The 14,299-nt window shown below is 34.6% G+C and overlaps 1 protein-coding gene and 1 long non-coding RNA gene across 5 annotated transcripts; both read left to right on the top strand.

Annotated features, from left to right (window-relative positions):
* The first annotated feature begins 875 nt into the window (after positions 1-875).
* LOC109188815 (putative late blight resistance protein homolog R1A-4) lies at positions 876-3,302 on the top strand. The gene is made up of 4 exons (XM_019339455.1): positions 876-1,175; positions 1,487-2,980; positions 3,130-3,238; positions 3,289-3,302. Exons 1-3 carry the CDS (start codon positions 876-878, stop codon positions 3,190-3,192), a joined length of 1,857 nt encoding a protein of 618 aa, XP_019195000.1. The 3' UTR covers positions 3,193-3,238; positions 3,289-3,302.
* A 15-nt stretch (positions 3,303-3,317) lies between these two features.
* Positions 3,318-6,982, top strand: LOC109188395. 4 transcript variants are annotated; one of them, XR_002055401.1, is made up of 6 exons: positions 3,318-3,427; positions 3,559-3,627; positions 5,787-5,925; positions 6,058-6,138; positions 6,381-6,478; positions 6,713-6,982. It is a non-coding gene; the product is annotated as an uncharacterized LOC109188395 (long non-coding RNA). The 4 variants fall into 4 exon arrangements; XR_002055399.1 differs by lacking the exons at positions 5,787-5,925; positions 6,058-6,138 and adding an exon at positions 4,440-4,664 and having other exon boundaries at positions 3,321-3,427; XR_002055402.1 differs by lacking the exons at positions 3,318-3,427; positions 3,559-3,627 and adding an exon at positions 5,361-5,453.
* Positions 6,983-14,299: the final 7,317 nt, after the last annotated feature.

The following is a 14,299-nucleotide window of genomic DNA, read 5'->3' as shown; positions in this document are numbered from 1 at the left end:
TGATTTTTTTTTTTTTTTTTAAAGTTGTTTAGTTATATATGAAGTTGATATGGAAGTGATTTGTAGGGTAGAGTAGGGCAAGAAGACTACAAAATAAAGCATGGTGGGTAGGACAGAAGATTCTAATAATGAAAGTTTGAAAAAAGTTGAGAGGAGAAATAATGCATTCATGTGATCACGTCCTCAATCACTTTAATTTCAGATTATAATAAACTTTAGATGTTTATCTTTAGTTATTAATAAAATTACAATAAAAACAAATATGGCAGCAAGCTAATTAGCTCTTCTCAGATCAGATTATTGTTTGCATATTTGATCGATCTAGTTTTCAGTGTGCAATACCAAAACATAAAACTACATACATACATGGCTTGTGTTGCTTTAACTTCTCTCATTAAAACCATTGAGATTCAGTTTCTTGGCCAAACAGCAAGGGTAAGCCCTTCTCTCCAGATCTTGCAAGAATCAAGTCTTTCCTTGAAATTCTTTCTGTTTTGCAAGCCCATCTGGCAGTTGACTAGGCTTACTAAGTGGTCTGGTTGGACTTAATAACTAGTAGTTGTTAGTCAACCAAACTCTGTGCCTAATATAACCTGGATTGATGGGATACAGGATTATGAATTAGTTAGCACATTCAGTTACGGTACTCAGACCGCTCAGTAGATACCAATACACCATCTAGGGTTCTGAGTCAGGTCTGAGGCAAAACATGGCTGACGGTCTACCGTTAAGAGGCAACACAACAGGAACATCAACTATGGCTGGAGATCAAGACGGCTACGCTTCCGCTATCATACGAGGTTAGGTTTCTCGTATACTATAGTTCAATATGGTTAGATTATTGTATATCTAACATTCTAAAGCCTGAGGGCAGAATGGTTGGTCGTCACTGTGATTGTACACTCATAAAGAACCAACTCTTTTCTGGCAGTTCTGAACAAAATATAATCTTAATTGTTGGAATGGTGGGTATTGGAAAGACGACTGTAGCAAGAAATGTGTATGAAGATCCATCAGTTGCATCCTATTTCGATGTAAGAGCTTGGGTTACTATACCTCCTCGTCAACACTACAGTTCAACCAGAATGCTAAGCCAACTTCTTCACTCAATTACACCAGTAGAAGTGCCAAATATAATTAAAAAGGGAAGCACTCCTCACGAACTATCAATGCAGGTAAGCAAATGCTTTGGTGGTAAGAAGTATCTAATTGTTTTGGACAACATTACGAACAAGCAAACTTGGAAGCAAGCTTGGATTGACATCATAAGTTGTGTTAATAATGGATTAAATGGAAGTTTCATATTACTAAGCACTATACACAACTTCAACATAATAAATGTCCATACCCATAAGATGACTTTGCTAGATCCAAAAGAAAGTTGGGAACTATTTTGTAATATCCTTTCTATAGATGAAGAGCACTTGGACCTAAATTTGAAAACATTAGGAACCATGTTGTGGAGAAATGTGATGGATTGCCCCAGTTAATTGTTGAAGTTGCCAAGCGTTTATCTAAATGCAACAACATACAACAAGGGTGGAAAAAGATTGAAAAGGAATTAGAGTCATTGGGACTTCTAGATCGCAATGCACTCAGTGTTAGTTACGATATGTTGCCATATCATTTGAAAGTTTGTTTTCTATACTTTGGAGTCTTCCCAAAACGTAAAAAAATTCTGGTTAAAATGCTTATAATGTTGTGGATAGCCGAGGGATTTGTGAATCCATTGAAACATAAGGAGTTTGAAGATGAAGCTTATGAGTACTTACAAGAGCTTACTGATAGAAGTCTTCTCTTAATTGAAGATCGAAGTTGTAACGGTAAAATAAGGACTTGTAGAATGCACAGTGCCTTACATAGCTTCTGCATAGGAGAAGCTCAAAAAGGAGGTATTTTATGTGCAGTAAATACTCAACAACATTCAGGATTATCATTAAAAGCATTTACAAATTCCTGTCGTTGGCTAAGTGCTTACTCACACAGTTTTGACTATTATGTGCTCTTTGGTACGAACATCCCTTGCTCCATTTTCTTCTTTCTTGAAAATCCTGAAATGTTTGTACCTCCCAAACTGTTAAGAGTTTTGGCTTTTGATACTTCTATATCACTTCAAAGAATGCCAGTGCAATTAGGAGGTTTAGTTTTTCTGAGATACCTATCCATAACACAATGGTTTGAGGATCTGGATGATGTAGTGTCAAATAATCCAAATTTAGAGACACTTGTTGTTTCCGGTAATGGAGCACCCACAGTCCATTTGCCATCTAGTATTTGGAAGCCACCAAACTTAAGGCATCTCGAACTTGGCAATTCATATATGGTAGATCCTCCAAGTGCAGATAAAAATAATTTACAAACATTATCTTGGGTGGTGAGACCAATTCATTGCAGACAAAAGGTGTACAACAAGTTCCCTAACATAAAAAATCTGAAAATTTTCTTGAAGGATGACATAGAGCCCAGTCACATAGGAGGGTCTTGCAGCAATCCTATTATTTTGGATCATTTTGACTTTTTGGAAGGGCTCGAGAAGCTTAGCATTTTGGATTCTATTGGTTTGAATGCAGCCCTTCCAGAAGAGTGTGTGTATCCTTTGGGACTGAAAAAGTTGAAGTTGAGTGGGACTAATATTTCTGAGAGGGATTTAAATGTAATTGCCAAGTTACCCCAACTTGAGGTGCTCAAGTTGGAAAATGCCTTCCATGGAACAGTATGGAACTCACTATCTAAAGGAGGATTTCCTGTACTAGTATTCTTGCTGCTTGAAGCTAAAGAACTCAAGCAGTGGGTAGTTGGCCAGAAGCACTTTCGGATGCTCAAACACTTAGTCTTAAGATCCTGTAATTGTTTAGAACAGATCCCGGAGTGTTTTGAAAGAATACCGTTGCTGGAGTCAATCGGGTTGGAGGGGTGTCACTCTTCCCTTGCCGCTTCTGCCAAGGAGTTACAACAGAAGAGAAGATTCAAGGATGTTAAGGTTAGAAGCTAAATCATGTTTCTTTTTATTTCTTTTTTATTCAATGCTGACTTTCTTTACAAAATCAGTTAGTATTTCTTTTTTTTTTTTTTTTTTTTTTTTTTTTTTTTTTTCTGATCTCATTTGTTTTTCTGCATTATTTTTCATAGATCAAAATTCTTGGTCCCGAATATGATGACTCACAGAATACACATACAGAATTGTGTATGTAAGATGATTTGGCCGGCCAGCCTCATAGTAAATAACTGTTGGAAAACGGTATGTGTTAGGTTACATGTGTCTTGCTCATTAATGGGAGAAACCTGCAGATCGAGTAACCAGAAGTTGATAATTGGTGGTACTGAAACTTTTTATTAGCAAACATTGTGAAGGGGATAAAGATGTATGTTGGTGATTAAAGATCTACTACTACTTCATGAGTATATGTGAGTGGGGCAAGCTAGGAAGGTATTTCCACCTTCCTATTTCATCTCATCTGGTGCATGCCTATATGTGATTATCATACTACTTTACATCTCTGTTTCTTTTCTCTACCTCTCGCAATATATTTAATCCTGAGTACTAATGTGCTTTTGCAGATTGAATTCCTTTTTGAAAAAAATTTCAAGCTGGGAAGCTGCTAGTAGTCAAGTATTGAAGATGTAGAGGTAAGAAGACTTGATTAGTTATTTCCTTCTAATTGAAGGATAGATAGATGGGTTTTGTTCCAACAAAAACTTTAAATTTAGTGAGACTACACTTATTTTATATATTTTGTTCAACAGTTGTGCCTCTCACTAATTGATATTGATGATTTGTCAAGGCTTATTATAATTCTAAAAACTCCTTCATAATCGACATTGATTATATTTATATCCATTTTACAGTGATCCTGTAGTCAGTCTTCAGGTGATGTTGCTTTTTTTATTTTAACTTCACAACTATTGAACTACTAATTAGTATTTCTGTTAGGATAAATGAATGAAACATTCAATTTGCCAACAACTAACAGTATGAAATAAAAAATGGACAAGTTTAGAATCACACTATGAAATTATCCTACAAAACTTACACCTCGATCTACAGTTGCTATCTAACAACTTTGTTTCTGTGATGATGATGTTTGATGCATTCTTTTTCTGATCTGATCTCATTTTATTTTCTCTGTTTTGCATGCACTATTTTTTCGTAGATCAAAATCCCTGAATGCAATGAATCACAAATAAAAGAGCCTGTACAAGACAACTTGGCCGGGCTCATAGTGAACTAACAGTTAGTTTAAAATGGCATGTGTGAGGTTGCATGTCTCTTTGTATCTGCATTTACATTTGCACGTGAGATGAAATGAAATGGTGTTGCTATCTTGTACAGATAATTGAAGGTTACAAATGAATTGGTTCCAAATGACTTCATCTACCCTGTATTCATCTTCAATTCAAACCTTAGGTTACTCAGTAAATTGAGTTGTATTGTTTTGCAGGCCATTAAAGATGACTTAGAGCCCAATTCCACCTGTGAGTTGTGCAGCAATCCATCAATTTGGATAATCTTGATGGGCTTAATTATCTCTCCTAGAGGCATTTAACGGTGGTAATTGGCATGTTGCATCTGCTTAAGAAGGGAGCTTAATTAATCTCTCTGATTTTAGTTTCAATTGTCTCTCATTCAATAAGGGCTGCATCAATTACGAAGAAGAATGTTTGAGGTTAGAGGCTACATCATGCTTCATGCTTCATTCTTAATTTTTATTTTCTTTTACATTCTTTACAAAATTAAAGCTGTTACTATTTTTTTTTTTTTTTTTCTGATCTCATTTCATTCTCTCCATTTCTCATAGATCAAAATTGACTGGTTTGCAAGGACGGAGCCAGGAATTTCATTGAGGGGGGGCGAAATAGAGACGGATTCGGAAATTTTTTCCAGTAAAGACGAAACATTAAAATAAAAAAGATATTTAAATAATAAATAAATAAAGTACTTGAGAAATATAGATGTAAATATTATTGGATATGGGCGAAACATAAAACACATCGAATTTGAATATATATGTTTGTATGCGTGTGTATTAAATATTTAAAAAGCTATTAAAACGTGACTGTTAAAGCCATAGATAGGGAAGGAGCCAAAAAAAAAACTGTAAAATTATATTGACAACAAAAGGGTTTGAACCCTTGACCTTCATTATAACCAAATACATGTTTTACCAACTAATCTAACTCATTTCCTATTGATAATTAACAGTTTTTTTATACTAATATTCAAACAAGTACTATATATACACATATACATACAAAGATTATATATGGGGTGGGGGTGGGGGTGGGGGTGGGGGTGGGGTGAGGGGGTGCAGCTGACCCCCCTGCCCCCCTCTGGCTCCGTCCATGCTGGTTTGAATGACCGTATCCAGTTGAAGAAGATATGCGGACTTGGTGGAGATCACAGTGAATTGAACTTGCAGAATATGCATGCCTTTCCCCAACAGAAATTATATTAGGTTGATGTTGCTTTGTAATTTAATTTCATAACTATGGAACCACAATTTATCAATTACTCCGGGGTACTAATTATCTTCTATTAATTCCAAGATAAAATAGGATTACTTTTTCTGTTAGGATAAATGGACGAAATGTTAATTTTTCCAACAACTAACAGTATGAAATAGAAAATGAGAAAGCTGTATTTCTCTAGAATCACAGAATGAAATTATCTTGCAAAACATACACCTCTACATTGGCGAAGCTGTATTTCTCTAGAATTATAGTTGCTAACAACTCTGCAATTTGTTTTTCTGATAATGTGTTTGTCTCATTCTTTTCATGTAAACAAGGTAGTCAGGAGAGTTTGAAAAGGTTTACAAGTGACTTGGAAAATGCCTTCTATAAAAGAGTTGCTTCGAGACTGGCAAGTTGAAATGGGAAACTACATTTTTGAGGTTAGAAGCTACACTTGGGCAAGCTGCCAAGTAGGTAAATTCATATATCATCTGGTGCCTGGCTATATGGGATGATTAATATACTACTTTACATCTCTGTTTCTGTTTCTGTTTCTGTTTCTTTTCTTCTTTGCAATTAATCCCAAGTACAACTATGCTTTTGTAGATTGGTATATGCTAATTGAATACCTTTTTTAAATAATTTCAAGCTAGAAAGCTGCTAGTCTCAAGTATTGGAGATGTAGAGGTAAGAAGAATTGCTTGGTTATTTTGTTCTGTCTCTATTAGATTGATATTGATTTGCAAGTCTAATTAAGTATAACTTTTAAAAATTATGAAATAAAAAATGGAGAGGCTGTGGAGCCGTTTACTAGCAATACTTTCACCCTTAAGGTTGCTAACAACTCTGCAATTTGTTTTTGTCATTATGATATGTCTGTTGCGTTCTTTCATTGTCTAACCTCATTTTGTTCTCGCCATTTTCCGTAGATCAAAATCGATGAGCTTGAATATGAACAATCACCATATCCACATGTACAAGAGGACTTAGCGGAGATCACAATGAATAACCTTACCATTTGAAAATGGTATGTACACAGAAACTTATCTTGCTAAATAATTCCAACATACTATAAGATCTAGTATATATAAAACATGACTGGCCCCGGGGCATAGCTTGGTGGATGAAGACTGAGTTTGTGGTAATATCCAGCAAGTACCCTGTAAGGGGTGGGACACCGGGGTCAGTGCAAAAACTCAGATCACTGCAAAAAATTATATTTGGCATTCCTTAACACAGCCAAATGTTTCTCATTTGGCAGGGCATTAAGGATAATTGAGAGCTGTGGATTCCTTGTGGATGTAAGATGCTATTGCAGAGTAAGCAAAATATGCAAATAGAGTGGTGAGGAGTAGAGGAAGAGATTGGCACAACTTTTTTATGAAATTAAATAGAAAAAGGTTTTGAAGCAACTTGGAGGGAAAATGTATTGAAATTTCCTTGTTTTGTTGAGATGAATATGTATCTGTTACATACAACAAGTTTCATGTGATACTTGAATGTCATATCTGCAAATTTATAGGTATTGACTAAAGAAAGATAAAGGCCCTGTTTGGTAAAATGGCTGTTAGCTGATAGCTGTTTGCTGTTAGCTGATTGTGTTAATTATAGAGTATAAATAGTTGATAACATTAGCTGATTGTAGAAAAGTGTTTGGTAAATTAGCTGTTTGATATAATTTTTTTTCTCAAAAAGCTAATTGAAAAAGTTGCTAGGAGTAGCTTTTTTAATTTTAGCCTTTTGGAGTTGCAAAAAGCTAATTAACCAAACATTTATATTGATATTTTAACTAAATCAAACAATTAATAGTGATCAAATAAGCCAAAATTGACCTATAGGCCAATTTTTTACCAAACAGGGCCAAAGTAAGATGGCCTTTTTTTTTTTTCCACATCTTCTTGCAGGCTGCAAAAATATATAAGAGGCTAATTTCCATGTGATGAGAATGTGTATCCCAAATTAAACTAGATAGCCATTTGGGATTTGTTGTTGAGGATAGGGACAAAAGACATTAGTTTAGTTTCTTTGCTCTTTTACTTGATTCCTCAGGAAGCAGGAAGAAGAGGGGACTGAAGAGGAGAACTTTTGTTTCAATAATTGGGCAACACACATGTTGAATTCTAACTTTAAATCCTAAGTGGCTTTGCTCTAAATCTGTTGTGTGAGGAGAATTTTAGTTTTTAGTTTTTTTTTTTTTTTTTTTATAGTTTTTTTGTTTGTTTTGTTTTTGTTTTGTGATGTGTTATATCACTTATATGTATAGAGCCTAGAGGGGCTTGCCAAGTAACCGGAAGAATTACCCAATTTTATTCAAAGTAATTCTCATTTCTAGCTTTCCAAATCAACAAGTGCATATTATAACGTAGACTAGGATCCAAAATAACATTTATTAGATTATGTATCTGCAGTAACATATTATATAATTTAGTTAACTGATTATATACTTAAAAATAAATTGAAAGTATGTAATAATTACATAGTACATAATTTTAATTGTAATAGATACATAATTTATTAACTGAATGTACATAATATATTAAGTGCAGGTACATAATCTGGACAAAGTTCAATCTTCCCAAATAAATCTTCTATAATGGCATCCTCAATTGTGAATTTTTGCTTTTTTTTTTCATAGTTTGTGGATGAGGTGGAAGAAAGAGAAAAGGGAGAGAAAAGGAGAAAAAGTGTTGCAAGAAGAATGATTTTTTGTCTCAAAGGTGGGCCCCACAAAATGATTAAAAAAAAAAAAGTTACACTGCCCACGGGGTGTGTTGAGGGTGGATCAAAGACTGGAATAGGTAGAAAATAATATTTGTTGACAAAAACGAGAAGATTTTAAATCTTGGACTAGAATGGGAAATGAGCGTTTGGGAGATGCGTTTGATGTCAGAAAGTCAGAAACGCATCTCCCAAATACGTTTGTTATCTATCTTTATTTTTTTTCGAACGTTGACCACATATGCAACTATGCAAGTCTCACATGCGTCTCACCGTAGGTATACTTTACCATCGCCGTTACTTCATCCCACCGTCCATGGCGGCCTGAGCCGGAGAGTTCAGAGTCGTTCGAAGTTGGCGACAAACTTGCACAAGGGAGAAGAGAAGAAATAGGGTTTTCTTATTTCATTTTGACTCTTTGGTCAATGGTCATATGCTTAGTAAGATATAATACTAATAAAATATACACATGGCATCCCAATCAGCTCAAACTTGTTGTTAACCTGCTAAAAATGTTAATTGCACTTTTTTTCTAGGTTCATGGATGAATTTGGAGCTTATTCGAGTTCAATGGCTTAATTGCTATCTCCAAATAGTTCAATGGCCTATTTTTACCTTTTCCCTAATATTTATAACTCTCTTTATGTTTATTTTACATTTTCCATGCATGATTTTAATATTTACAACTCTTCTGTTTTCTTAGTGTAGGGAAATAATATTACGAAAATATTATTTTTGGAAACATACAGGCACAAGAAACGAAAGGTTAAGTGTTAGTACAAGTCAAGCGAAACAGTCTTTTTTTAAAACTTTATTTGCTACCTTCCTTTAGTACTAGGAATGTTGTAGCCTAATTTTTCCAAAATAAAATCAACTACGATGTAATGTTTGAGCACTCTGATGAATGTCTTAAACTAATGTTTTTTCCATTTCACATTTTGGTATTTTTACTTGTTAATCATTATATTATGGTGACAATTTGGTCACTTATGGAATGATTGTTTGTGCTTAGGTGACTTGACAAGAAAATGATGTTTTCAGTCAAACATTGAGCTATTTGATCAAGATTTCAAGTCATCATAGTATGAGGATATTTTTATGAGGTAAAAATTAAGAGAAGAAGATTGAACAACACTCTTTCATGTGCCAAATATTTGTGTCTTAGCAGTACTCTTGATGATATAGGCAATTCAATGCAAATGCAAAGCAAAAGATAGTAAGGTGGCATTTCTCGCCCAAATTGGCCCTGTCTTAGTATTTTGACCATATCTCAGCGTAGGAGTATCTGAATCACGTAATTCTTATGCCATTAGACAACCAACTTGAAGGGCTACAACTTTGATGAAAACCACAAATACTAATTCAAAGGTTTCGAGGGTGAAAATTAACCTAGAAGACAGATATTGTGCACAGGAATTAAGCCTGGTGGGCACGGGTCCAGGCACACCCGTGCCCACATGGCAGTAGGCATGTTTTTCTGGGCACGGGTATAGGCACACCCGTGCCCGTTCCCATGCCCAATCTCTACAACATGTATCAGCCACTTTTTTACCCCTTTAAAAGAGGATTTTTTTTCACCGAAAAACATATCTTTCACTTCCTAGTTAGGTTTAGCTCTAGAATGGCTTAGACTAGTGTAGATTTCTTTGTTCCTTTCCATTTCCAAGCTTATGAACACTTTGCAATCTTGGATTTCAAGGCTTTAATAGAGAAATTTTCTATTTATCTCTTCCCTTTTCTTTTCATTTATGTTTTCAATTATTCATTTAATATTGTATATCTATTGTTATATTATGAGTAGCTTAATGTTTTGGGAGTAGGATTTGGCTTGATTTCTTGCTATTGATGCCTATATAAGTTGTATTGCATAAAGGGGATTATTTGGGTGTTCTACGATGTCTAAACTCTATATTGTGATTTGATACTTGATGGATTTGTGAAAACCGTCCTTATCAAATTTGGCGTCGTTGCCAGGGATGACTTGGTTTTGATTGTTTTGTGGTAGTTAACATTGGTGAATGACTATTCTAGGAGACTAGACTTTTTTTTTTTTTTTTTTTTTTTTTTTTTTTTGCCTTATGTGCTCAAGTGCTAATTGCTCAATCTTGTTTGGGATTTTCGGATAAATGTACCTTGCATGGTGCGTTTATTTTAGATCAAGGTGGAGTTTGGCATTTCATCCACGAAAAGAACTTTCAATATGTATGTGTATAAGTTTCAAGAATCCTTGAATTGCCACCATTCCAAATTCCTCTCAATGGATACGAAATGAATTATTGGAATATGAGGGAGGAATGAAACAACAAGAAGTACATCTCAATCTTGTCTACATGAGTCAAGAAACTTTTCAAGGAGGCACACCATCATTTACTATGCCACAACATTTATGGTGTACCATTTGTGGAGGAGCATATAATGCCGAAAATTGCTATATATTGGCTCCTAAATATCAACATTTGTGCCAATTTCAAGAGCCCTCTTACCAAGAGTCTCAACAAGAATTTCAATCCCTTGATCAAGAGCCCGCAGGGGCGGACCCAGTGTGGGGGCAGCTGCCCCCACTCCCCCCACCCCACCCCTTTATATATATGTTTGTATATGTATACATATATAGCATGAAATATTATATAAAATCTATATTTATGTTGAAAATATTAATAGTTTGAGTAGCTTAGTTGGTTGAACTTCAAGTTTTATGCTATAAAAGGTTTATGTCATGGGTTCAAATCTCATTAGCAACACTTTTAATTATCTTCTCTCTTTCATTTCTTCACAAGATAAATTAAATATTTTTAGTCTACTTTTTATGAATCATTTAATTACCAAATTAAATTCTCTTTTAGTCTATTTTTATAAATCATTTAATTAATGTAGTATACAGGTTTATAATATACTTTATTGTATTCGAATTAATTTAGAAAAAAATCGATCTAACTAAAAGAAATTAAAATTTAAAAGTATTTATGAATATATTGTTATTCAAATTATTTTATCTAATTGATTATGTTTCATATTTTCTCATAAATATATTGTAATTTATAATATATTTTGTATTTTAACCTTATTATGGTTGTTTGATATTTTGTCATTGACACTTCTAACATCATTTAATATTCGCCTCCACTCAGATAATTTTCTGGATCCGACACTGAGAGACCGAGATGATGTACAAGTTGATGAGTTTGATAATGCAAACGTCTTCTCAATTTGATGAGTTACAAACCTCCACGGATAACATGACGACTCAAATACAAAGTAAGAAGAAGTTCAACAAGAGTTGCCCTTATCAAATGAAGGGGATGAGGTTGATGGATGACAATGTAAGGGAAAATCTTGAAAATGAAGTTCTTAAGGAGTCTTAATCCAATCATTTGAATTAGGAAGAAGACAAGGTTGAGACTCAAATTGAGATTCAAGATGGTGGTGGCAAGGAATCTTTGCAAAATGCCCTATTTGAAGAAGAAGTAAATGAGAGTGAAATTGATAACATGCAAGATGAATTTGATGAATGTTCTCCAATGGATGATGCTCTCATTAGTGAAGACTTTAGAAGAGTGTGAGAACCATGAGGAGTTGATATTCTTGAAAGTGGAGGCCTAAAATTGGCCTATATGCAATCAAGTCCATAAGTTTTTAAATTTGTGCAATTGGCTCAATTTGTAGGTAAACATAAGGTAATAGCAGGTAAAATTGATTTTTTTAGTCAATTTTTTTTAAAAAAAAAAAAAAAAAAAAAAAAAAAAGAAGGAGAAGCCATCTTCTCCGTCCAGTTGGACGGAGAAATCGGTCGGACGTCGGAGTTTTTTTTTTTTTTTTTTAATTTATTAATTTATTTGAATTAAAAATATATGTTTTATTTTACTTAAATTTTTAAAATTAAAAAAAATAATTTACCTGTAACTTAAATGTAACTTGTTAATTAACTTAATAATTGCATAAAAGTGAAAAGATGAATGACCTAATTGAAGCTTTTTTTACTTTAAGGGCTAATTGCACTTTGGTCTATAGTTGAAGGGTCTATTTGACCCTTATCCCAAAATTTATTAATGACCACCCCTTGAAGAAATACCTAGAAGGCAAGGTTGACAGGAAGATGGAAATTTTTCTCCTACAATCCATTGATGGTTGGACACTTGAGAGGTTGAGTCGAGCTAGCGACGTTAAACTTAGCGCTTCATGGGAGGCACTCCATGTTATCTTTCACTTTATTGCATTTTAGTTTCTTCTTTGATTTTCTTTACACTTTAATTTTTGATATATCATGCTTTCACTTGTGCTTTCATGTGTATATTCTCTTGATTCTAGGATTGACACTAAAGAGTATGCTCAATTCCGAGAAGGCTTCATGATGACCCTTTTGTGCATAAAGAATTCATTAGGGGAGTCTCGTTTTACTGCTCTACTTTCTTTACGCTTCTTATAGTGCTTTACTTTGTGTGGATAGTTGAGATTGTGCTCCATGTGTTAAATGCTTTATTGTCAATCCCACCCTACCCTTCCCTTTTATTGTGTATATATCCTTTGTACTTTATTTTCTTTTACATCGAGGATGATATAACTTTTTAGTGTGGGCTGTGGGGGACGGAATAATTTAAGTGATTTAAAAAAAAAATTGTTTGGATGACTCATTGTGTTTTGTGTTGGATAAATTGACATTTTATTCTTGAAGTTGTGATTACTCCCTCTTTGCTGGTTTGTGGTTTGCCTTGGTGGAACTTGTAACAACTCAGCTTGTGATGGGTGAGTCAAGGTGTAATGCATGATTGCTCTATTCTCTTGCCAATGACCTTGTTAATCACTTAATAATTGAATCAATTCTTGATCTATTCTCTTGCCAATGACCAGTGTGGTGGCCTTCTCGCCGGAGAAGGCACCCAGATCTGGGTTGCTTTCTCCAGTCGAGAAGGCCACCACTGTGGTGGCCTTCTCAACCGGAGAAGGCAACCCAGATCTGGGTTGCCTTCTCCAGTCGAGAAGGCCACCAGTGTGGTGGCCTTCTCGCCGGAGAAGGCACCCAGATTTGGGTTGCCTTCTCCGGTCGAGAAGGCTACCAGTGGTGGCCTTCTCCACCGGAGAAGGCAACCCAAATCTGGGTGCCTTCTCCGGCGAGTGGCCTTCTCCGGGAGGGCTCCGTGACCGACGACTGTCGCCGGTCACTTTTTTGCCTGAAAATATGTCGGAATGTCGCCGGATTTGTAATGACCTGGGATAGCAGGTCATTTACCTGCATTTGGACTTCATTGCATCAAAATACATTGTTCAGCGGTGTAATTGCCTCTTAAAAAAGTTGGAGGGCCTAATTGACTTTTGAGCAATAGTTTGAGGGTCTATTTGACCCTTTTCCCTTTATTAAATTATGAATTTTCTGTTATGAGATTATGAATTTACTGTAAATTCATAATCTCATAACAGAAAGTTCATAATCTCAAAATAGAAAATTCATAATCTCATAACAGAAAATTCATAATCTCATAACAGAAAATTCATAATTTCATAACAGAAAATTCATAATTTATGAATGTTGAAGAAGCTTGCGCTACAGAGGAGTAGTCATGGTTTCGGACGGGAATGTGTAGACACGGGTCCAAAGTGAATGTGCAGGCATGGATTCATAATTTATGAATGTCCGAAATCATTGCTCACCTCAAATTAAAGTGAAACCACGAAATGTGAAAATGAAGAAGAAAAGTCACGCGATTAATTAAGAAAAAAAAAAAAAAAGATAACGGTGCACTAACACCGTTGGGACCGTGTTCACCATCCATGATGAACACGGTTCCATGGCATAACGATTGCCACCTAGCTTGACTTGATCTTCAATCCTTTAGCTTCAGAGCTTCTCTTCAATTCTTCAAGTGTTCTTCAAGTCTTCAATTGTGTGTTTTAGAATGTGAAATGAGGACTCTATTTATAGGAGAAAGTCTAACCAAAATCCCTCAACAAACTCCTTAATTATTTATTAAATTAAATTAAATTAATTAATTATCTAATAAAAGGAACCTTGCCAAAATCAAGTCTAGGTTCACTATTCTATCATCTAATTCAAATTCAAATTAAATTATAATTATCTAATTTAAATATAATAAAATTATATTATATTTAAATTATAATTATAATTATAACAATTGTT

Source organism: Ipomoea nil, unplaced genomic scaffold, assembly GCF_001879475.1.
Source record: "Ipomoea nil cultivar Tokyo-kokei standard unplaced genomic scaffold, Asagao_1.1 scaffold0193, whole genome shotgun sequence".
In the NCBI taxonomy this organism is placed as follows: Eukaryota; Viridiplantae; Streptophyta; class Magnoliopsida; order Solanales; family Convolvulaceae; genus Ipomoea; species Ipomoea nil.
This window is presented reverse-complemented; position numbering and strand designations above follow the sequence as displayed.

What these genes read in the sequence shown, in the direction of transcription:
- LOC109188815 (XM_019339455.1), top strand. Translation starts at nt 876, where the DNA reads ATGGTTGGTCGTCACTGTGATTGTACACTCATAAAGAACCAACTCTTT. An exon ending in CTCACGAACTATCAATGCAG is followed by an intron (nt 1,176 to 1,486) that starts GTAAGCAAATGC and finishes GGATTGCCCCAG; the next exon opens with TTAATTGTTGAAGTTGCCAA. An exon ending in GAAGATTCAAGGATGTTAAG is followed by an intron (nt 2,981 to 3,129) that starts GTTAGAAGCTAA and finishes TATTTTTCATAG; the next exon opens with ATCAAAATTCTTGGTCCCGA.